The 26,548-nt window shown below is 36.5% G+C and overlaps 1 protein-coding gene across 1 annotated transcript; it reads left to right on the plus strand.

Moving 5' to 3' along the window:
- Nucleotides 1-10,004: 10,004 nt before the first annotated feature.
- On the plus strand, nucleotides 10,005-26,341 carry eif3d (eukaryotic translation initiation factor 3, subunit D). Its single transcript, XM_067415178.1, has 15 exons — nucleotides 10,005-10,144; nucleotides 11,779-11,904; nucleotides 12,017-12,062; nucleotides 12,182-12,318; nucleotides 12,426-12,511; nucleotides 12,621-12,693; nucleotides 15,204-15,325; nucleotides 15,418-15,550; nucleotides 15,689-15,836; nucleotides 18,268-18,398; nucleotides 18,509-18,594; nucleotides 25,306-25,435; nucleotides 25,516-25,658; nucleotides 25,747-25,939; nucleotides 26,234-26,341. The coding sequence occupies exons 2-15, from the start codon at nucleotides 11,782-11,784 to the stop codon at nucleotides 26,339-26,341; spliced, it is 1,659 nt and encodes a 552-aa protein (XP_067271279.1). The 5' UTR covers nucleotides 10,005-10,144; nucleotides 11,779-11,781.
- The last annotated feature ends 207 nt before the right edge of the window (nucleotides 26,342-26,548 follow it).

A 26,548-nucleotide genomic window follows, 5' to 3' on the forward strand; every position in this document is an offset into this window, starting at 1 on the left:
AGAGCTCGCGTGCATATGGTTGCCAGATTGGACATGTTTAGGTAAAACACCGGATGTGTTCTTTTCACAGAAAAGCTCTTTTTGGGGGATTTAAATGACTGAAATCGGGCAACTGCACAAACGCGAGTTCTTTCTCGCGGGCTGATGATCTTAAAACACCAATAAACAAGTAAGCTGCATTTTATCAATCTCCATTTGAGATGTTCTGCTTAAAGTGTCATTCAGTCGGTCTGTGTTCTGTCAGGACGGTCATGAATCACGAGCCGCTTCGCTGAACAACTGAACTGCTGTGTGCTGTGAGCGGCTGAAATAAGCCAATCAGAGCAGAGCTCAACATTAATATTCATGAATCTTCCAAATAACGCAAAAACAGAGCATTACATCCGAGGGACATTTTCTAGGGTTGTAAATGGACCTGTGAAACTGTCTCTGGACAATTTTAGAGGACAATTTCAATCCCTTAAATAAGCCACATACCCTCTACGTAGATATCAGAGAACAATTTAACATATTTAATATATCTAAGATGATTTGACAGATGCTAGATTTTCTAATGTGATAACTGATCTTCAAACAAAGAAGTAATTATTCCATCACAAATAAGACAATAATAATATTCTAATTAATTTTTATATTATTATTATTTTTTAATTATTACTGCCCGTTTCAGATCAATTATCAACAATCAAATCCAGTTAACTGAGTAAGCAACATACGAAGAACGGACCCCTGGTGGTGTTACATGTGCATATAATTTGGTTACTGCTTTCTTTCTTTCTTAATGGTTTGTCTGCTTTAGTGTGACCTTCTTTTATGTTATGGCTGTGACCGTAACAGGTGGTTTGGAGAGGGCTTGCAAAATCAAAAATGGTTTTCAATTTAGTTTTTCTGTTCAGACTACAAAAAAGGGAACTGATAGGAGTCTGACAGGGAGAAAAAAAAAAGCAATTTTCGCTCCCTGTCTAAACAGGTCCTCAGTCATCAGGCTGGATGCCATAATGTATCATGCTTCCTCACATCTCAAAAATATTGCAGAAAAATTAATTGCAGTGATTACAGACAGTCTTTTTCTAGTTAGGTGTGACACCGCAGCAAAACACACAAGAAAGTGAATGTGTGCAACAGGAAGAAAAGCTTCATGGTGGCCTTTAATATGCAGCAGCTGTTGATCATTTCACTCCCCGATCACTGGAGAGCCGCCAACAACTCAATTAGTCGTTCCAATCAAATAAAAATTCTTAAATTTATTCTGAAGCAGGTGTAATACTTGTAGGATGTCAGGCCCGAAGAGAATGTTACCTCAAAGTGTCAATCTGAGCTCCCATGCCCATTTTTCCTTCACAGAATCTCAAAGGTTATTTGGAACGTAAGGTTATTATCCTCAAAAACACATTGAAAATTAAGGCTGCATTAATATTAATTTATCATCTGTCTTTGCAGGTGTAGCCCAGATATCTTTCTTTGTTAGACAAATTACACCAATTATGCCATTATGCTACATTTCCGCACAAAATGTTTTTGTTTTGTTAAGGACTCGCTTTTGGTGAAACAGGTGCAGAAACAGACATACATTTTTAATAAATTCTCACCGTGTTACAGGCTCTAACAGCTGCCTTGGCTTTTAGCGAGGTACAGCACACTGCTGTGCGACCTATGGGCGACCTGGAAATGAATGACAGGCCAAGATGTAAAACAGCTCATCTACCCTAATTGCAATCCTTCATGAGTGCTGCGAGACGCTTCACCAAAAGAGGCAAATTAAATGTCACCACCTCTAATTTGCTGCCTCTCAGTAATACATACTGAGGGAGCACTCAAAGAATATTGTCTCCCATTGGCTTGAGTATTTGCAGAGCACAGCAGCCTTGAGTAGCAAGGATTGATTGAGTCGCCTTCTATAAAACCGCAGAGGCATATTGGCTTTTATGGAAAGTCATCTACTGCATCGCAGAGCATTGAGAGGTACATCAGAAGGGTGAGAGTCTCCGCTGTCATTCCAGAAATTCAGAAGAATCTTACTCCCCACATACGCCCTCATGCTGTTTGTTCATTCATTGTATGCCAAGACTGTTCTGAAAAGATTCCTTTCAGCTTAACACCCTAAATAAAAAGAAACAAAAACAATATTCATTTACATGTCAGGTCACCTCCATTAATATAGCGATTTTTACAATACAGATTGTGTCAATGTAGCTTTACAGAAATGAATGCAACAAAGATTGTTTTGGCTGTTCATCGGCTCTAGAAGAAAGTTGTACTTTTTCAAAGGTGTCATTTCCGTTGTAAAAATCATTAGTTATTCACTAATGATTTTAGTTCACATGTGCATCGAAAGAGAGAGAGAAATCAAAATTATAAGTCACATACACTTTGCAACTAGACAACGTCACTAATCTCATCAGAAATAAGTCATGTTGCTAAGAGACCAAAAAGGCTGGCAGTTAAGACTAGAAGAAAGAAAGTAAAGTTTAATGTGGTAATAATTGTTAGAGTGGCAGATAAATGGGTGGTTGGAGAATGGAAGTGAAAGATGGAAAGAAGAAAGTGATGATATACAGAGCTGGACTGGGACAAAATTTCAGGCTGGGAAATCTCACAATCATCCAGGCCATCTCATACACCTAACACAAATTCTGAAACCACAGACAACCCTATTTTTGTATGGCCATCACAACACATAAAACATTTCAAAACCCTTAGGCTGTGGCTGTGCAAAATAAATAAAGATTACTTCTTTTAATATAAAATAAAGGTATATTTTCAGTCTACTTTTTATGTACTTCTCAGAAAAATACATACAATTACGGTAGCACTTTGTTTTACAGTCCTGTTCCTCATGTACTATGGTGATTGTAATAGCTGGGTAATAGCTAGCTACCTTGAGCCTACCCCTAAACCTACCTTACCAAATGTACATTTTCCTTATATTACCCAGTAATTTCTTGGGTAAATACACTTTAAATGCATGTAAATGTACATACTGTAAAATAAAGCAACCAAAATTACACTTGACTCATACTATTACTAAAGTATATTTGGCTAAAATTCTAATGAAGTATTCTAAATATACTTGGCTTGTAGTTGTGTCTCTTACTCTTTTGAGTCTATTAAATACTTTATTTATTTTTACAGTGTAGGTGAATTTGATCAGGGTTTGAGCTAAACTTTGCAAGGCAGTAGCCCTCCAGGAACACTGATTTATAAGATGGTTTCCTCTTGGGGACCAAAATGTCCCCCCAATGTTAAACATTTCTGGCATTACTATTCTTTTGTACCTGAGTCACATACTCCCACACACCCAGAGGAGGAAACACTTTAATTCTGGCTTGTAATTTGTTTGTGTGCCTGTGTTGACCTTTCCTCACTGATTCTGCTCAAGACACTTCCATTACTCTTAATCAGTTTGTGTCTGATTGGTTCTCTGCACCTATTATCCCCCTGCAGCCAACTGTGGACAGTGATGACCTCGTCGGTCAAATCTCTGATCTCACACCTCACCAGCTGTCAGCTTTGATTTATCTCTATAAAAAAATGCCAATAGTTTTTTATTATGTTAGCATGCTCTTAATATGGAACATGGCGTGTGTCTAATGGAGTTGGACATCATTTAAATATATAAACAGGTCAAAACCCTCCTATTTTAGATAGTTATTTGGTCAAATTTGAGCTTGTGAACGGAGATTTATCTTATTTTTGTTGCAAAATTACCCAGAAAATTGTGTCACATTCAATTGAAATTGTCTAGTGAGCAAGATCTCTTATAATTGACACTCCTAGAAGGATCTGAGACTAATTCTAAACCGCATTTGCCATCAAATCGTGGTTTCATCATGCACTCTTGCTCTTTCCCTAATCACATTCAAACATTTGTTCTTATTTGAAGGCCACACAGCAGACTTTACTTTATAACTTGAAATTGTGAAAAAGAAATGTGAAGTTTTGAGTTTCCATTTAGCTTATACCACTATAGAAATTCAAATTTTGAAGGTATCATCTTTTATAAAACACTTTGTTTGAGAATTGGGGGGGGCTTTTCAAAGCTATCCTGTGGTCATGCTGAAAAGAATTGTCATTTCAATGCTAAATGACTAACAAATCACAGCAAGTCACAATAAAACTAAATTGCTCAAGATTGTAAAGAGCTTCATATGTGTGGCACAGCCTAACACATGAAAGAGAATATACAATTATGAACACTAACATTCTTTCCAGTTCCCACCAAGGTTACACTCACAAGTGTGTTGTTGTTACAGGGTATAATAAAAAGCCTTCCTCGTGTGACTGCATACCCAGATGTGCAATTATATGGGAAAGAAGAAGGAAATCGATCTGTTTTCATTTTCACATATCAGTTTTTAACATCAATAAAATAAAGTGGTGCTCAGTCCATAGTGTAATTCATTTTATCAGCTCCCCTAAAACATCAAATGGACTCCCAGTCCCATCTAATGAGGCCAAAAGTGTCAATATGCCTCATTTCTATCAAGCCACATCAGATAAAACAGAACAGATGTAAAATACCAGAGAGAATCACTAAAATAGTTTGATGATGTGAGAGACGGCACTCAGCAGGTGCTCTTCGAAATGCGTACAGGAAGCCATGGGGGGGAAGGCATCAGGGAGCCCCAGAGCCACTTCACCGGTCGATCTGGGTTAATGAGGGAAGCAACTGAATTAGTATAATCAAACTAAACCCAGTGGAAAAGCAGTATTTACAGGAAAGACCAACCTAAATAGGAGTTGATGATCCTATGAGCCTATGATGATCAAAAGGCTTATATAATTTGTTACCCTTAAGCAAAGAAAATATATTTCCCTATGAATGATCAATATATTAAATTATTTAACAGTATATTTGAAAATGTTCTGTGTAATAGTGTGTTAATATACAATATTGAATAATACCTAAAAATTACAGCTTTTCATATATTGAATAGATTTATAATCAGTAATACACTTCATTGTGTGTGTGTGTGTGTGTGTGTGCGTGCGTGCGTGCGTGCGTTTGTGCGTGCGTGTGTGTGTGTGTGTGTGTGTGATCAGATATGCTAACATATTTACTCATGCATTATAAACACACACAGAGAAATATGTATTGCAATATTATTTATATTATTTATTTTCAGCATATTTTCAGTTGTTTTGGTACAATATAAAACCACAAAGCACCCTTTTCACGGTACAAAATAACTGTTTCATCTAAATGTTTCATTCACAGTAACTGCTTTTCATAAAGCTCTTACTATCAAACTTTTGATTTGTATCTCTTCTCTTTTGTTTAATACATTTGTCTATTATTTAATCCAACTGGTCTTAATCAATTAAACATTTGGTACACAAATAGATAGAACTTGTTTGCAATATGGATTACCAAATGTACAGCCTGGTCTCATCCTTAATACGTAGGTATTAATACGTTACTTTCAAAGAGACTAAACGTACGTCTTAGTACGTTTGGAGAAGTGCTAAAATGTAAAATATAGACGTATTTGCAACATTTAAACGTAGTATTATTACATTTTTACCGCTAAAAAACGTGAAATATTTACGAATCTATCATGAAATCTTTTTTTTTAAGAATACAAAACTTTATTCTGGTAAAAACATTTTTTTTTTTGTTATATCATAAAGATATCTATATAATTTCCCTTTGACCATTTTATTGATTAATCTACGATCCCTTAACACTACCCAAAACCTAAACCTACCAATTTAATACAGAATATAAAGAAAATAAAAGGTAAAACGTTGGAAAATGACGATTTTGGTAAGAATATAGCATTAAAAAAATATTTTGAACGGCTAATCCTACACTTACCCCTAAACCTACCCATTAGCATTTATTAAAACAACGTACTGTTATAAATCAAAGCATAACAGACAGACCAGTGTAACGTTACTCACAATAATTTATTTATTGCAAAAATGTCAAAAGCGGTACCAAAAGTAGTTCAAATGAAGATGTGTTGCAGTCGCAGTCCTCTCTGGTGGTATAACGTTAATAGTTTTGTATGAGGTACAGAGCAGAATGTTAGCTATTAATCAATGAAAATATTAATCCGGCTTCTCTCCGTGAAGTTGCGCGTTTCCCATTTCAAATACAAATCGACTGAAACACGACATGTCAAAATCTGTGACGAAGCAGGCGAGAGCCAATGAGCGTTCGATGCCACTGCCGTAAATCATGTCGTAACGCTTCATGAGGGCGCGTTTTTTAAATTTGAATTTACGAGCGCGAGATTTGATGTTTGCCCTTTGCCGTCGCGCTACTGAGAGGAGATGAAGACTAATGGAGATGAAGATCACCGGGCTCAATTTTAGATTTGTTTCTCGCAAACATATGGATTCTAACGGTTTGGATTACAGCAAACGAATAAAGTGTTGCGTTTTGTGAATTGATGTTGTGTTTTGGTGTATATTGTGATCGCCAGTTGCTGAATAGGAGAAAATGCCTTTTTATGTCTGACAGCAAACAACAAGCTAAATACTACAAAATGGTTGGCAAGAATGTTATTCATCTGACGGTTTTAAAATTCAGTCTTCTTTTAACATTATCTAGTCACCCGAAATGAGTTTGTAGTGATGTCACGAGAGCAAAATGTTATTTTATATTTCTGTTATTTTATATTAGGTTGATTAACTTAGTAAAATGCATTTAATAGACTGAAAACATGTATTGATGTGACTATTGGATATAAAATAAACAATATTAATGCCACGATTTATGGGAGCCGGTGGCTGGCTGCTTACACGTTAACAGATACGTCGATAATTTACATTTTAATGCTGTCAATACGTCAATATTGTACATTTTAGTGCTGTTAATAAGTCAGTATTGTACGTTTTATTGTGTGTGAAAACGTTAGTAAATGTACGTGTAGTAGAATCACACTTTACGTAAAAATACTCACGTATTCTCATGAGATCACGTTGCAGCGTAAGTGATTTACAATGGGACGGACGGACAGACAGACAGACAACCAGACCAGACCAGCAGACAGACAACCAGACCAGACCAGACCAGCAAACAGAAATGAGCTATTTGTTTTTTGAACATAGAGCAGAATAAAGTACAAGGGAGAGGAAAGAGTCAATGAGATGTAACATCAGATTGACCAGCAATGCATCATTTGAAGGGAGATGGATGGCATCAAATCCTCAATGGCTGTCATATTTCATCACAACTTTTGATAACACACTATTATGAATTGAATTACATAAGGTAATTGTAATGTGGCAACTAGCCTGCATTACTGTAAAGATACTATCTTGCATCGTTTGCTGTTGAATTAACTGATTGTTAAAAGTACTAAAATGAAAGAAGATCGTACTGTTATGTTTCAGTGATTAAACCAATGTTTTCATATTAAATCTTGTGCTTGAAACAATAATTATGTGGACTGAAAATATGTGCAACTTAAATATGTAAAACATTATAGCGGGTTTTGAAAGAATAGCTGTGTTACAAGTGTGATTAGTTTGTATTTTTTCACCTTATTGTGAAAGTACAAAGCAAATAAAAAAAACTGTAACAAAAACACAAATGTTACAGCTAAAATATTAAGCACAGGCTTTGCTGAAAAGGACACAGCCATTACGTTTTAAATTAAGTAACAGTCTTAATAGTATTTGGCTAAACATCAACCTAACTGCAGGCTATTCAGTTCTAAAAACTCACACATGCCAGAAACAACTTTTAAATTCCAAAATAACAACTTAAAACACCTAACAGACCTCCCCTTATAATATTATTGAGGAAATAACACTTAACTTTAACATTTAACTCTCCTTTCACGGTCAGAAGCAATGCATGCTGGGAACTAGAAATGAGCTGTAAGCCATTCTGTGAATATATCCTGCCCTGTCAAAGCCGTGTGTACAAACATTCGCATTTATATGGGAACATGTATGTGCAATATATGTGCATAAAGGATAAAACTTTATGAATATTACATGTAATGCAATTTTTTTCTCTTAATTTCTAAATATTTTATATCAATAGTCATGGTCAATGCATATTATGCAGGTTATACTGATATAACCATATATATCCCATATATGGAAATATATAATGTAATATATCATATATTATATTTTGCGGTATATTCACATATATTTTTGTTCTGTAATGGTTGTGTTTGGGATTATCAAATCAGTCCAAATCTAGCTTAAAATAACGTAGAGTCAATGTTTCCTCAATGGGATTAATACAGAATGTCTCAGCAAGTATCCTATCAAAGCTGTCAGCTTACACAATACCAATTTATAACCTTGACAAGTTCGGTACACGAATGCCTTCATTAGTTTTATGTTGAATGAACAGGGAGACAGCACAACTCCTACTGAAATGTCAGTGTTTCCCACGGGATCTTTGTGTGTTTGTATCGGACAGCCAGCAGTGCTGATTCTGGCTCCCTTCGCTGAACATTGTACTCAACTGAGCTCTCAGCAGTGCTCTCATACGTGTGTTTGCTCGTTCTGGATCAGAGTATCTTTCCCATGAATAAATGCATTACATTTTTTTCACATACTACAAGAGCTCTTGGCACAGACTGAGATCTGAAATGCAAACTCAGCCTGGCATTTATCATTTTAACACTGTTTATCTCTGGTGCAATGGGGCTAGTCAAAATGACAAATGTTACAAGAAAGCAGGATAAACTTAATCCGGTATAAAGGTTTTAAGAAAAGTGAGAGATCACAATAAAGATACACAATATAAGACTGCAAACACAATGCAAAGTGAATATAAAGTACACTGTAAAAAAAGGCACATTTTTAAGTTATTTCAACTTAAATTATATTAAACTGACTTTAAAACATTGGTTATCTTGTATAACTAATACATTTTTTTGACATTTCTTAACTTCGATGAGTTAAAACAATGTAAAAACATATGTTGTCATAACTTATTGAACATGTACTTTCAACAAAGGATCTTTCTTTTTTTCAATTTTGCATGACGCCTTCTTTTTGGACTTTTTGGTTTTTGTGTGAACATGCTTATCTCCAGGAGTCCAGGAACTTGGCAAACATATCCTCAAACTGTGCCGCCCACTATATGGATAACTCAACATTGCCTGGCTGGCACACACATGAATGGAGTTGAGTGGGTTTTGTGTTTCAGAATAATCACTCTCAGCCTAAAATATTAATTACTGAAAAGAAAAAAAATACTGAAGTGTTTTATAGAGAGATTAAATGCAGGTGAGGCTACCAGATGCATTTCTCCATAATTAAATACATTTGTATTTGTGTCACATTGAAATAAAAGCACTGTTTCCTTAGTCTTGTATCATAAAAAATAAACTGAAAAAAACAGACAAACTTGAGGGACATGCCACTTTTATTAGGCTATAATTGTTAAAATAATTTGAATAACTGAAAAATATATACACTATATAGATATAAGTCACTGATATTCCACCCATGTGGGGGGACATTTTTTTTTATTTTATAAAATGTTATAATAAAACTGGGATACACAAGTCTGAGGCAAGAAATCTGGTGGCCTTAAATGTTGTGAAATACTTCAAAATTATTTTTAAAATCAGATTCAATGTTAGCTTATTCAAATGTTTAAGCTTTACAATCAATATTGTTAATGAGATCAGGTAATAAGATCAGATCTTTGCTGGAACTCAAAATACACCAAATAACATGGCCCGCCCGCATGTAGTACAAAATAAATGTATATTCTATACCTTTCTACAGACATTTTGTACAACGCAACAAGCCCAACGACAGGGTAATAGAGTGCCTTCGTCTAAGGCTAGATGTAGGCTACAATGTACATTAATTTAAAATTTTGAACCGAACGGACTGTTCGGAATTAATGACATTCAGTGTTTTTATAGGCTAATCATACTTTGAAATCCAAAATTAATGAAACAACATGAAAATACGAACTATTTAAATGAAACCAACTGTGCAAGTCCAAATTATTGTTCCGCATCTTATAACCCAGCTCAGAATGTGAGCTTTAATTTTGGACACATCCGCAAAATCAGGTGGACTTTTATTTTGTTTGTAAAGTGTCGCAAATTTGGAGTGACGCGTTCCTTTACGGCACGGGCTCTCACAGCACTACTAATGGGAGTAGTCGTGCATCCTTGAATCAATACGAATTCGTACTCCAGTAAAGGTAGGTTTTGTGAAATTATTTAAAATATTTAACTATTATTACAGTCTGGAACAGAAAACTGAAAACGGAATGAGTGAGATCATTTAGTTCTCATATAAGGAGAGCAGCATGTGCGCTAACGTTACTGCTTAATTCATCAGCTGCTTTTACGCGCTCAATCTTTCCGCGCTACCATCGTTCAAGACCCGATTGTTCACACAGTGTCACCGACCGTCGTAGATTAAAGACATCTGCTTTTTACAAATATAAACTACGTCAAAAATGGACAGGGAAGCGTAAGTTACATGAGTATGAGTTGGTTAGCGGCGTGACTTTTCATCATGGCGGCTTGTAAAATCCTGGAGGATGTCGTACAACACTTTGGTCGTAGAGGCAACTGCGCGCCGTGGCAGTGAACATGCATTTGAACATTCGAAGGCCTGTTTATTCAAGTGCTGTTTTTACGACAAAACACGAATAAATAATTCCATTATCAACCCTCCACGCCGGATTTGGAAGAATAAGAATATTTTAGTAATGTATTTAGATTTTTCTTGTTCGTCTGTCACATGAATACTCATCGACCAATGAGAACGAGACTAGGTCATATGCCCGGAACCGGTAGCAACGATAGACCTTTTAAACCAGCTTTTAACAAATAATCATGTACAAACAGCATGGCAATAACAGAACTTTTTTTGTATATCAATATACAAATCAAGTACTTGATAGTACAGCATAAAACTACATCTGAAAAAACATAATAAAATAAACATGATGGTCATATTCTTCTATAATGGAAAAAAAGATTGATTGCACTTTTCTTTTTCATAACTTTGAGGGCTTTTGTATAAAACTAATAAATAAATTATGAAATGAATAAAACCTTTAAAAACGTAAAAATTTCCCAGAATGAGGATGTTAACTCACAGAAAGACTTCATAATACTATGCATATTTTTATTTTATTAGTATTGCTAAAATAGACTGTATTGTTCATACTTTGTTAGTATTATATATTATATTGTTAATAAATAGTGACATGCAATTAGTGATCAACCCATGGGTGTCGGAACCATTGTGTGTGGGTGGGACAAGACCCACCCACTTTTTAAGACCAATGATATTGGACCCACTCACTTTTATCGTCTCTAATTCAGCACATGTCTGCTTACATTCACTACCCCTTAACTGAGAAACTTATTAAGAAACATATTCTTAAACACATGTTAAATGCTTTATTTCCCCTTTTCTAATATTTTCAATTTTTTTTATTGAAAATAAATACCTTTCCGATCTGATATGTGATGGGGAAAGGGAGTAGAGCTAGTGAGGCAAAAGGCGGATTCGAACCTATGCTCGCGATATGCGTCAAAACTTAGTGCCTACCCCTACTCTATAGCCACGGTAAATAATTTAGTAATTTTGTCTGGCCCAATCAATCGTTTAGTAAACAGCACGTTTTCTTTCACGGACACGGAGCATAAAAAACAAGCAACTTGTTCAATATCATGATCTGTGAAACTGTTTATTTCTATGGCAGTTAAATGAATATAGCCTTTTTGTTAGACTATTGGTATTGACTGGATATGGCCTAAAACGCACCATAATGCAGGAAATCACATCTATGAAATCATTATTTTTTTTTTTTTATAGGCAATGGCAAAGTTTCATGCACCTGTTATCCAGGACAATCCGTCAGGATGGGGTCCTTGTGCTGTTCCTGAGAAGTTTAAAGACATGCCCTACCAGCCTTTCAGTAAAGGAGACCGACTGGGAAAGGTAAATTCTTCTTAATATTTCCCGGCCAACCTCATTATTTATGTTCTGAAATGTGGACTATCATAATTTATTTTAATCCCCAAAAGTTAATTGCGATTCATTTTGTACATAGGTGGCTGACTGGACTGGTGCAACTTACCAAGATAAGAGATACACAAGTGAGTGTTTGCCCATTCATTTTTATTCCCACAGTCAGTGCTATATGTGAGCAAAACAACCTTTCTTTTATTGCTGAAGTCTCTTATCAGTCAGAGTTGTTGTGCTCTGTTCTGTGTAGATAAATACTCATCTCAGTTTGGAGGTGGCAGTCAGTATGCTTATTTCCATGAGGAGGATGAAACAAGCTTCCAGTTGGTGGACACAGCCAAGACTCAGAAAACTGCCTATCAGCGGAACCGTATGCGATTTGCTCAGGTAGATCTGCTTTCTACATTTAAGTTCTTTCTCCCTTACTCCAACCTCTCCAATCCTCTTTTGTTCTACCTTTTCTCAGTCTGTTATTCTGTGCTTCTGTTCTACAGAGGAATCTTCGTCGAGACAAAGATCGCAGGACCCTTACTCAGTTCAACATGCAGACCCTGCCTAAGAGCGCCAAGCAGAAAGAAAGGTGAGTTCTGCTTAAAGAATAGGAAAATCACTTGCGCGCACACACACACACACACACACACACACACAAAGTAGTCAACACACATTCAGACTCATTTTTCTCTGAATAGGGATCGTATGCGCTTGCAGAAGAAATTTCAGAAGCAATTTGGCGTTCGACAAAAGTGGGATCAGAAGTCTCAGGTATCAAATCATTTTAATCTCTTTCAACTTTTCTTTATTACCATAACTACTAACATTATTTGCCATGATCTTTTATTTCAGAATTTTATTAATAAATAAAAATAAAAAAATGTTGTATTAATACTTGCAGTGAAATTTCACATCCATGTCTTTTTATTAGGTGTTTGCCTTTAAAGGGTTAGTTCACCCAAAAATTAAATTGATTGATTGATGACAATGACTCACCCTAATGTCGTTCCTCACCCGTAAGACCTCCAAAAAGATTAAAACGGTTAATGAATCAGTGAATCGATCAATGCTTCGGGTCGCCAATGTCACGTGATTTCAGCAGATTGGCGGTTTGACGCGATCTGAACTCCTGAAATCACGTGACATTGGCGACCCGAATCATTGATCGATTCACACCATTTTAATCTTTTTAGAGGAACGTGGAAGAGAAGATAATGCTGAATAAAATCATAGTTTTTTATATTTTTGGACCAAAATGTATTTTCGATGCTTAGAGATTTTAATCAACCAACTGATGTCATATGGACTACTTTGAGGATGTTTTAATTCCCTTTTTGGACATGGACAGTACAGTGGGAATTGACTGTATATGCTCTGGGACAAAAATGTAAAATATCTTAAACTGTGTTCTGAAGATGAACAGAGGTCTTACAGTCATTAATGATTTACATTAATGACTGTATTAATGTAATTCACAGCAATTTTATTTTTGGGTGAACTAACCCTTTAATTCTAGGCTGAAACTTGAAAATAATTTTAAATTAGTTCTTTTGTGTATTTGTATTAAGTTTAGACTTTTTTGTTTAATTAACTTTAGTAATTTTATTGAATCTGAATGTAAAAAATACAAGCCAATAAAATAAAATAGCCACACTTTTATTTATGGGGTGACAGTGGCTCAGTGGTTCATGCAGGTTGTCTACAAATTGGAAGGTCGGTGGTTCAAACCCCGGTTCCACCTGACCAAGTCCACGAGCAGGATGGTGCCTTACATGGCTAGCATCGCCGTAGGTGTATGAATGGGTGAATGTGAGGCAAAATGTGCTTTGGATGGCCATAGGGTCTGTTAAAAGCGCTATATAAATGCAGTCCATTTTCAGTGTTTAACTATAACCGTCGGTCTCACGGTTATGTACTAACCATCACACCCCTACTCATTAGATGGCCCTTTCCCAAATGGCACCCTAAAACCTTGCAGTCTTCCTCTGAGTCCCCACTTTTACAACGTAATGCCGCTTTGACTGCTGGGAAGAAGTCTGCTGTGTGACCCACAACAGTGTAGGCCCGGCAGAAGGGCGCATCGGGGGTACATATCGACCTCAGAGGGGTCAAAAGCTGCAAAGCTTTTATTCAGCATTGTCTTCTCTTCTGTGTTTGTTTTCAAACCTCAAATAAAGATTCAAATGGTCAATTCAGATCGCTTGTGAAACTGCTGAAATCACGTGACATTGGTGATCCCAATCATGAATCAATAAGCTGAATTTGATTCTTTATTTGAGGTTTGAAAACAAACGTGGAAGAGAAGACAATGCTGAATAAAGTCGTAGTTTTTGTTATTTTTGGACCAAAATGTATTTTCGATTCTTCAAGAGCTTCTAATTAACTGGTGCTGCTGGCAAAGTTACAAAAAAATGCTGTGAGCGAGTGAATTTAAGTTATTGTTCATACTTTTTACCCCTACTGAACGATTGAACCATTCCTTTATTTATTTATTTTTGACCTCGTAATAAGGCTGGTTAATATGGTGAAAAGATTATCACAATAAAGAAAATCAATATCAATTCGATATCTGTAATTCTTACAGATGCCAAATCTGTATTACTTGAATCTTTATTCAAGTTCGGGTACAAATGTAATTTTTTGTTCATAAACAAAAGCAGTAACATCTATAAAAATTGGGTTTACAGGGTTAAACTTGGTCTTCCATGTTAACCACAGGCAAGGCATGCTTTGCAACTCACTGTAACTGTTCTTTCTATGGTGTTTATTATGAAAACCTTTAGTAGTCTAAAGTCATTTAGTATAATAGAAATGCACAAAAACTGCTATAGCTTAAACTAATTATATTCCATTACGCCTTAAATACAATTAACGTCTACGTTAATAATATAAAAAATTTGATATCAATTGCCCACATTTCTGGCACAATGCCATGCTTACAGTTTGAATAATACAGTAAATCTATGTTAATTGTTGGTGATTTGTGTATTGTAAAGGATTGACTTATTATAAGTGTACCATAATGATTCAGGGTAAGACAAAACATGGTTTGGATAATGGATTCATGTTGTACATTCTCATTATATAATTTTTGTAAATCTTGAACACAAAAAAAGTTACGGACAGCAGCTTTAAAACAAACTGACATTAATACCTCACCAAGATGGGCACTTTTAATATTGAGTTTTAGTATCAACTGGGTGTGAACGTAAAAATACTTAACTTCTGTCCCTCCATTGGCTTAATATAATTATACATCTCCGATTCTCCGGCCACCTCAGGCTCAGCTCAAGCCCAGGGACTCCTCGGTGGAGGTGCGCAGTGACTGGGAGGTGAAGGAAGAGATGGACTTTCCCAGGCTCATGAAGATGAGATACATGGATGTTGCCGACCCAGTCGACGTGTGAGCATTCTGACATCACTGAGATTTCATTTCATTAGTTTGTTGCTCTTGAGCGAGTCATTCATTCATTCATTCTCTCTTCTATTTCTCAGTGAGTGCTGTGGAGCTCTTGAGCACTACGACAAGGCTTTCGATCGAATCACCACACGTAATGAAAAACCACTCAAGAGCATCAAGAGGATCTTTCACACTGTTACCACCACTGATGACCCTGTGATCCGCAAGGTACTCTGACGCACACTTGCTCTCGCCCAATTCAGTTGTCATTGCTGCGGTTATCTGACAATATATTGATGTGTTTTGTCTTTTTTTGTATAAATGGTAATGCTAATTGAGCCTTTTCTGAACATAACTTATCCATAGCTGGCAAAGACCCAGGGCAATGTGTTTGCCACCGATGCCATCCTGGCAACTCTGATGTGCTGCACACGCTCTGTCAACTCCTGGGATATTATTGTTCAACGTGTGGGCAACAAGCTCTTTTTTGACAAGAGAGACAACTCTGATTTTGGTAAGCATGTGCCTCAGTTGAGTGATGCTGTTTTCGATGGATGTCAAAGGCCATGAAGTCTTGTTGCTGATCATATTCTGGTTTAAATTTAGGGATTATTATAAATTTTCACTTATTTTAATATGCAGGGCTCAACAATAAGCATTACCCAGGGTCAGTGTGAGTGTCGCAGCTAGTATTGCATTCATTTTCATTAATTCATTTTTTTTGTTAATGTTTGAACACTATTGTTGCAAATTCTGCAGATTTTAATGTCACCATATCAAAAATATCAAACTGGTTATCAAAGATGAGTTTTTGAATTTGCAAGTGTTTTTCTCATAGTCTTTGCCAGGGGTGGGATATATATATAAAATGTATAAAATAATCAAATGTACTTAAACATAACCACTGCATGGACTTCACTGTGTAAACTTTACAGCGTAATTTATTTTGTAAATTTATCTTATAAAATGTTCGAGTAATTCAGTCGTGAGCATTGAGAGATTTTTCTCCCTTTTGTTGTTTTAATAATAATGACAGATGACAGCAGGTATATTAGGCTGATGTCACTTAAGGAAACCGCATGTGTTTTTACTGATAGCATAGCTATCTGATTTGTTAAAACGGTTCAATTTACACATGGCCACATAAATGTCTCCGCAAAACAAATATAAATCTATTCCACATTGCGTTATATGCGAATTTCACGGAGTTTACGTCAACGAAACAGATATGAGCTGCATTTTATTTATCATCAGCTAATTTCAAGATCAAAGACAGCAATAGCAGAGCGAGCGGCATCAGCACTGGTAAGATTATTAAGACTACTTTTAATGAAGATGATTGTGTCTTGAGCGTCTGCAACTTACTTTCGGTTTCATTTGTTATTTTGCGCATTGGCTTGCTGAAGAGATACTGCCCATCTGTGGTGATGGGTGTTAGGGTAGCGCTGTCATATCTGACTATAACATGTCATTATGTAAGGGATAATGTACACCCAGCCGGTTGTTATCGCAGAATAAACCCCGACAGAGTGATCAGGACCCCGACGCGAAGCGGATACTAGTCTCAAATAAATAATTATTAGACACAAAATATTGTCTTAAGATTAAATATTTTATTAGCTCTTACGCAAAGCTTCCGCGAAGAAAAAGTTCTAACCTGCTTTAAGCCTTTATCTATTGCTGAAGATTTGCCATATGCCCTTGCTAAATGTTGAAAATGAATGCTGAAAGGGTTAGTTCAGCCAAAAATGAAACCAAGCCTATGATTTACTCACACTCAAGTCATTATAGGTGTATGACATTCTTCTTTCAGACAAATACAATCAGAGTTATATTTAAAAATCCAGGCTAACGTTAATCCAAGCAGTAGTTGTTGTTGTGTTTGAAGTCCATAAAAAATGCAGCTTTCCGTCAAATAACGTGCTCCACATGGCTCCGATGGGTTAATAGAGCCTTCTGATTTGAATCGATGCGTTTGTGTAAGAAAAATATCTATATTAAAAACGTTATAAAGGAATCCTGCCTTGAAGTCTTCCATTGTAACCCACGGCTGTTTAAGCCACAAGATGGCGCCAGCGTTAAGCATAGAAGTAGTACCGGTCAAGATAACTCGGCTGTTATCTGGAAATAACATACCGCTGGAATGCGCGATTGACCAATCAGAATCAAGTATTTCACAGAGCCGTGTAATAAATAGCCTATAACACACTTTCACATGTTTATTTTTTAACATTTTTGGAGGAGTCAAATTTACAAATGCGGATGCAACAAAGAGATGCATTTACACTTTACCTCTTATCACATCGGCGCATTGTTCATCTTACCAAACAGCGTGCATATTTGGACAAATATAGTTGAATTATCACATGTTTGCAAAATATTTCGTCATACAGAATAACATTTATTTCCATTTCTCACTGAATTATGCTGATTTGAAGAGCTGAAAAACTTGCGATATCTGCTGCACGCCACTTAATGTCTCGGAGCTCTCTCATTCGCTGTACTCATCCCTCATTTAATCTCACTGTTGTAAACAATGCCAACGTGAACCAAGAACATGTCTCAGAACCGCTGTAACTGCTGCTGTTGGTATCGCTAATCTTAATGCACCTAATGACACTCCTCTATTTATGCAAACCATTCCCTCTTTCCACACAATACCCATTTCACCTTTTCACAGTCGACCACTTTTAAGAAGCCTTTTCAAATCAAAGGTGTGAAAAAACACAGCTGCCGCAGGGGGGTTTCATGACCCTTTAAATGACAACATCCTGGCCGGACTACTGTTGTCAGTGATATCAATATTTGAAATTAACATGATTTCTTAATGTATAGTGACATCAGAGCCATTTTATGATGAGTTGAAATATATATTTCTTGCATACACTTCCTTTAAGCCCTGATCTACATGAAGTTTTAAAGCTTAAACTCATTCTCCCTTGTAGACCTGCTTACCGTGAGTGAGACTGCGAATGAGCCACCTCAGGATGAGGGCAGTTCCCTAAACTCCCCCCGAAACCTGGCCATGGAAGCCACCTACATCAACCACAACTTCAGCCAGCAGTGTCTTAGAATGGTATGCTTGTTTTTCCACAGTAAACAGTCATTGGCATGATACATTAACTTCCATATTCTGTTTCAAACAAAGACATTTGTGTGAATGCATTTTTGTTGCTTTGTGGTCAGGGAGGTGAGAGGTACAAGTTCCCCAATCCTAACCCATTTGTTGAGGAGGACATGGAGAAAAGTGAGGTGGCGTCTGTTGCTTACAGGTATGTGCTGACCTCTTCTATAATTTTTATTTAATTATAGATTATAATTTCTATAATCGAACAGACGTATATTAGTACATCTCATCACACAAGCAACCACTTTGTGCGTTTTTTGTGAAAACCAGTTTGGTTTTTCAGTCTAAAAAAAAAGCGTCAAGTAAATGCCTCGTCCGTTTGGGGAGATGCGCGCGCAGTCAGCGGAGGCTCGCACTGCGGTGCCAGGCGAAAGTATAAACAGGCTTTAGGCAGTAATTCATGATGTGGGTAAGAAGTTAAATCATGTGACTGTTTACAAGGGTTGGGTACTTTTAAATGCACCGAGAAATTACGTCGGTACAACCCAACGATTCACATTAAATCAATCGGTAGGCTACCACATTTGGAACCTGAGATTGGGAACGCATCTAGTGATATAGACTGGTGTAGTGTCTTTAAATATTAAACAGCAAAAATACTATTTGTGAATCCTGAGTGTCCTGCGTGTTTGTGTGATGAATGCCTCTGACCCGCAGTTTATTTACCAAACACACATCGAATTGCGCGTGATAATCACGTGTTTCTGTCTCAAATGAGGACATAAACGCATGTCCGTCATCTCCAGAGCAGCTCTGAGAGTTAAATCACTTCATCAGCATTTTACCATTTCATTTGAGAAAAACTACTGTCATGTGATCAACACGCACAAAGAGAGACAGAGACAGTTATACACGACAACCTGTCAAAATAAAAGTTCGGTTTATCTTGAGAAATATATCACTCTTGTACCGAAGAGTTTAGAGACGTCTCAGTTTAATAATAACACTAACACTAATGTAATAATTATGAACTATCAAAACTTTATTTTTTAAGTAATGTATCAAAAAATGTCTTCCATGTTTTAATTTTAACAGTAAGCCTATAAAGCTCAAGTTTCATTAAGTATAAATTAATATTATCTTCATTTGATAACTAGAAAATACACAACACAGAATTTGTGGGAAATCTTAAGAAAAAAATATATAATATGGTTGTCTTTATGAATTCAATTAATAAAGTAGCTATAGCATATATATATATATATATATATATATATATATATATATATATATATATATATATATATAAATGTGCATTCTCTCAGTCACGCCTGCAGTGAATAGCCTGAAGAAAGCGGCGTGCAAAACAGGCTGAATCAAAAATTGGCCCCTTAACCCTCATTCACTATTCCCTACGTTAGTCCACTATTACAGTTCACTTAAAGGAGTGAATGAAAACGAGTGCGTGAAGTTGGACAGCTGTTGTGTGTACATCGGCTGTACACTCGTTATTGCGGGGCAACATGTGAGTACACTCAAACATGTCCACTGTGGTTTCGGACGCCACTACAAATGGCAGTCCCCTCAAATAATGCCCTATTTAGGGTATAGGGGCGATTTCGGATTCAGCCATACATATTTTAAAGACCCCTTTATCCTCAGCAGACGGAGGTAAGGGCGCAGAAAATAAATGAGCCAATTTCTCACATGCACTGAAGGTCAGACAATGTAGCTATATTCACTTTTTTATTATTTAATTTTTTTTTTGGAACCAGGAATGTTTATGCTTCCATTCCATCTTTAAGTTCAACTCAGCTCAGCCTTTTGAGAGGTTATTTATGTTTTTCTGGATTTAAAGGAACAGTTGAAATGAAGAGAGAAAATATTTTGTGCACTTTTTCATTTTTCCAGCACTTGTGGCACTTTATTTTTGCCTGTTTGTGTTTCTGGATGAAATTGCTAATGATTTTTTACCAGTGCAATTTGAAGCACAGAGAGCAGTGCTGAAGAGAGCCTACATTTAGTTAGGTAGAGACTACATGTCAATGAACATAAAATTATGAGATTTCGGTTTTGTTTTTTAACCAGGAGGGTTTGTGTTCATTTATTGTTACTGTTTATCTCCGTGCAGCAGAAAAAGCACTTTAGTTGCTAGTAATGTTGAAATTAATGTATTTTCAGTGCAGATTTAGAGATGAAGGCATTTTTTCATTCATCATATTTTTGTCAGACATGGTTACTGGTTGAATTATATATTTTGTACCAACGCAACTTAAACAGAAAGACCTCAAAATGAAATACATTTTGTGAAGGATCACCTATGTTTGCTTTAACAATTTGAAAATACATTCTTTATCTATATGATAATATATTATATTTTGTTCAATGAAGACATTTTAATCTACACTCATTTCTTTAGTCTGGCAAAAAGACATCAATTCATGTTTTTAGGTATATTATTGTCCGGACCTCGGCCGGTGAGTGAGGTTTTTTTTCTGGACCCCAAGCTATTTTAGTTGAAGACCCCTGTCCTAAAGTGTCCTGGTCAAGACAATCTCCTGAACGGTTGTTGGTGCCAGATGGGCCGTTCTGAGTATTTCACAATCTGCTCGGTTACTTGGGTTTTCACGCACAACCATTTCTAGGGTTTACAAAGAATGGTGTGAAAAGGGAAAAACGTCCAGTCTGCGGCAGTCCTGTGGGCGAAAATGCTTTGTTAATGCTAGAGGTCAGAGGCGAATGGGCCGACTGATTCAAGCTGATAGAAGAGTAACTTTGACTGAAATATCCACTCGCTACAACCAAAGAATGCAGCACAGCATTTGTGAAGCCACAACACACACAACCTTGAGGCAGATGGGTTACAACAGCAGAAGACTCCACCGGGTACCACTCATCTCCACTACAAATAGGAAGAAGAGGCTACAATTTGCACAAGCTCATCAAAATTGGACAGTTTTGGAAAAACTGGAAAAATGCTTCCTGGTCTGAGTCTCATTTTCTGTTGAGACATTCAGATGGTAGAGTCAGAATTTGGCATAAACAGAATGAGAACATGGATCCATCAGGCCTTGTTACCACTGTGCAGGCTGGTGGTGGTGTAATAGTGTGGGGGATGTTTTCTTGGCACACTTTAGGCCCATTCTCTGTTTAAATGCCACAGCCTACCTGAGCATTGTTTCTGACCATGTCCATCCCTTTAATGACCACCATGTATTCATCCTCTGATGGCTACTTCCAGCAGGATAATGCACCATGTCACAAAGCTCAAATAATTTCAAATTAGTTTCTTGAACATGACAATGAGTTCACTGTACTAAAATGGCCCCCACAGTCACCAGATCTCAACCCAATAGAGCATCTTTGGGATGTGGTCGAACGGGAGTTTTGTACCCTGGATGTCTGGAATTAATTCATACTGACTGACGAGAAGACATTTACGTCTACAGCCTCGAGAGGGCGCACTATGCTGCTCCTGTAGCCTACCCCTTGAAAAATTAACTGAAAAGAACTAAAAAAACTATTCACTGAAATATTAACTTACAGACAACTGACAAAGACTGAACATAAACAAAAAGCCCCACAAAAAAGAAAATCCTATTATGCAGTTAACAAACTGCAGGTAGTTAATTATGCAGCCGAAAACGGTAGTCGAGCTGCAGAAAGAAAGTTTGGAGTGAGTGAGAAACTTGTGAGGGACTGGTGAAAAGCAGAGGTTACTTTAACTGTAATGAAAACAAAGAAAGCTAATTGCGGACTGAAAGCAAGATGGCCAGAGCTGGAGAAACGAGTCCACAGATGGGTGCTTGAACAACGCTCTGCCAGGAGAGGCTTGTCAACAGAGCAGTTATGTCTCCATGCCCTGGTAGTTGCCAAGGAGATGAATATAAATGACTTTACAGTCAGGCCTTCTCGGTGTTGACGCTTCATGCAACGCAACCGTCTCTCTATCAGCACGGACAACGTTGTGTCAGAAACTGCCAGCAGACTTCCATGGCAAGGTCGACAGTTTCCATGAGGTTGTTGAAAACCAGGTAACTGAAAACATGTCACCTGATCATATTATCAACATGGACAAGGTCCCCCTCACGTTTGACATCCCCATGGGCCGAAGTGTCGCAAAGAAAGGGCAGAAAAGAATATAGTGACAGCTGGTCATGAGAAATCACACTTCACAGTGGTGCTTGCATCTTGTGGAGATGGTCATTTTCAAACAGAATACCATGCCCAAAGACGAATCTCCCCCAACAGTAGTCGTGGCCGTGAATGAGATTGATGAATATTTGGCTTATTCATTTGGCTTATAGAATATTTGGCTTGTTCAAACATTAAGAATGTTCTTACAAAGTGCTACACTAAGCATCCTGATGGCTTCTTTAAAACGCGCAAAGCCCTGCTTGATATGGACCGTATCTCAAGAGCATGTAACGCCACAGATCAAAGATAAAATAAAAGCTTGCAACTCCATACCTGTCATCATCCCTAGAGCCTTAACAAAAGTACTCCAGCCACTCGACATCTCTGTGACTCGGAGCTTTAAGGCAGTCGTCTGTGGGAGGAGTGAATGGTGGATGGAGAGCACAGCTTCACGGCAACCTGGAGGATGCTCCATGCAACCATGCAATGTAGAATTCAATGGATTCAGTTATGTGGAATGAGATCGGGAGTTTGGTGAACTTGCTTACCCGTAACTTGCTTGTTGGACTCGCTGGCTGGCTTATGTTAATTTAGTCTAATCAGCTTCCTAGGTATGTTCCTTATGCTATTGTGTAGCTAAATAAGTTAATGTGTTACGTTAACATACCGGACACCTATTCAGCCAGTTGGTCTGTGTGCTGTTGTGTAGCTGAATGACGTGCCTTTTCAGAATAAATTTCTGTTCTTTGTGTTGGATTTTGTGAAATTCATTTCTAAATAAATGCGATTTATAGTCCAGTGTGACTTGGAAAGGTTTTTTTCTTTTCTTTTCATGACGCATTTTTTGACTAAGGTGACTTATAGTCTGGGAAATACGATATATAAAATAGGTCAATGACTTATAAGGATTTTTAACAGGTCAATTAAAATACAAAAAATAATATCTATTGCAATTGTTCAAACATTAAGAATGTTGTGTACACATAAATTCATATTACATTTTCAAATTAAGTGATTTTACTTTTTTTTCATGTAGATCAATTTGCCGTGGCCTTAAATGTCATGCGCATGGTGTGACTGTGATTTATCTTAATTTTAATTTAATTTAATTCCTTAACATGCTTACATTTTTTTTAATAAGTTCTCTGTCATTAAAGTGTTTATAAACAAAGTATTTGCATTTCTTTTTGAAGTTTTTGCCAAAGATGACATTTTTGTTTTTAATTTCAGAGTTGCCTTCTTAAGTGTAGTTAATTGACTTATTTTTATTGTAAATTTCATAAAACTGATAAAAATGTTTTTAAAATATCATTCTCTTAAGCATTCTGTATCCGTGATTCCTATTTTCAGCTACAGAAATTTTATATTTAATTTGTATTTATTTAATAGGTTATTGCTATTATTGGTCACACCACGTGATGAGTGGTCGCTCCAAATGACATGATCTCGAATATTATTAAAAATCTATTTAAAGAGATCAATAAACAATTAATTTTATACAAAAATAGTTTTTAACCATATTGTATTAATTTCACAGAATTGTTTTAATGAACGTGAACAGACATTTTATATATATTTTTTATAAAAATATAATTTAAAAAATCCAACATTTCATCTAACTTGATCATGGAGATGATGGAAAAAATAATAATTTTGAATTAAAGCTGTTCATGATGGTTCTGATAAAAATTAAGTTAATGCACATTTGTGACCCTGGAACACAAAACCAGCCATAAGTCTCACAGGTATATTTGTGGCAATAGCTGACCATGGGTCAAAATTATCGATTTTTCTTTTATGCCAGAAATCATTAGGATATTGAGTAAAGATCCAAGTTCCATGAAGATATTTTGTAAATTTCTGACTATAAGTATATACAAATTATATTATTAGTAGTAATATTCATTGCTAAGGACTTAATTTAGACAACTTTAAAGGCAGGATTAAAAATAAACCGTCTGAAATGTTTGTAAATGACCCAAATTGGATAATAAATAGATTTGGCCACCTAAACAAAATAAGCTAGATTCCCACTAAAGGTCACTATGAAATTTATAATAAAAATATTTATTTGTAGAAATAACTTAATACTTTTTTTTTTTTTTTGAGGTCGCACCACATGGTATCCAAATGTGCTAACTGCATACCAGCCGTTAACCTGCATGCTGCTTCAATGCGTCCTTCCTGTCTCTGAATGGATTTCAGCATAAAGTCCAAAAACGTGTAGTTTTTTTATGGTCGCACCACATGATATTTCATAAAATTGACATCATCAGAAAATGTTTGTGTGTATATTTAGAGTAATTTCAAAGATGTTTCCAAAACAGAAGTTATGGCCGGACGGTTGCACCACATGATATTTTGACGCTTTAAATAACAGAAACTTTAAAAATAACTGTTTTTTGAAAAATTAAAGTGACTACATATATGGGAGGAGTTACTGCATACATATGGTACCTTTTAATGCATTTAAACCAGATTTAAACGGGAAAAAATGCAATCGGACAGAAAATGTTGGCGTCACATCATTGTCCCATATATATAATTTATATTTTGATTGCAAATGTATTTCATTCTGATCAGCAACATTGATTTTATGGTCTCCTAAATTGACTTGGTCACACATTTTGATACATGGTGATTTGAGCCTAAAAATTATATAAGCCATTTTTGAGTGCTGTTTGAAATAAACCTAAGAATGAAGAATGTATTTATTATAAAGGACATAAATAAAAGCATATTGAATTCAAAATATTGACTTGCCCTGACTGATTTTCAGGTACCGGCGGTGGAAGCTGGGGGATGACATTGACCTCATGGTCCGCTGTGAGCATGATGGAGTGATGACCGGTGCAAACGGAGAAGTCTCTTTCATCAATGTCAAGACCCTGAACGAGTGGGACTCCCGAGTAAGACACAAAAAGAGAGATGGATAATTGTATTTGGCCATTTCAGAGATACAGGTGATATAATTTTGTGCTTCGTACAGTACTGCAATGGAGTGGACTGGAGACAGAAACTGGATTCCCAGAGGGGAGCTGTTCTAGCCACAGAGCTGAAGAACAACAGCTACAAATTGGCTCGTTGGACCTGCTGTGCAATTCTTGCAGGATCCGAGTACCTCAAATTAGGGTACAATACCACCGTCTTGACATGTTGTTTTGATTTTCTTTCATTCTTTTCATGTCTGATTTCTCACTACGTTTCCCTTTCTCTTCAGGTACGTCTCCCGTTATCATGTCAAGGACTCATCTAGGCATGTCGTCCTTGGCACACAGCAGTTCAAGCCCAACGAGTTTGCCAGCCAAATTAACCTGAGCATGGAGAATGCCTGGGGCATCCTGCGCTGTGTGATCGACATCTGTCGCAAGCTGGAGGAGGGCAAATACCTCATCCTCAAAGACCCTAATAAGGTAAAGTGGAAGATGTGTAACTTAGTCGTTTGCATTGCAGAATCGAGATCTTTGACATACTGAAATGCATTAGGAAGCACCAAATGTCTTTCAAGGGGTTGTTTTGTATATATTTATCTAAACATTCTTTATCATGAACATAACTTGAGTAGAAATGAAATGTACTATTTTATACTGCGTTGCCAAGGTGATTTCTACTGGCTCAGCATTACAGCTAAAATTAACATCACAAAGTATTTTGCTGCCATTATTTACATTTGTGAATGCATAACTCTCTTTTGTGTTCCTTAACAGCAAGTAATTAGGGTGTACAGCCTGCCTGATGGAACCTTCAGCTCAGATGAAGATGAAGAGGAGGATGATGAGGACGAGGAAGAAGATGAAGAGGGTGAGGATAACTGATTGTTTGGCACTTCAACACGTTTATCCATACCTTTTATCCAGTTACCTTTTTTTTCTTACATATTTTTTAATTTCCTCCAACAGATGAAGACAATTAAGGCCTCATTAACTACCAAATTTACCAGCATTATGTGTTTCAATGCTGAATAAAGTTCATTGATTATTCATGTGCTGTGGTGATGTCTCTGTCTGTTTAGAAATGAGAAC

Source organism: Pseudorasbora parva, chromosome 2 (assembly GCF_024679245.1).
Source record: "Pseudorasbora parva isolate DD20220531a chromosome 2, ASM2467924v1, whole genome shotgun sequence".
Classification (NCBI taxonomy): domain Eukaryota; kingdom Metazoa; phylum Chordata; class Actinopteri; order Cypriniformes; family Gobionidae; genus Pseudorasbora; species Pseudorasbora parva.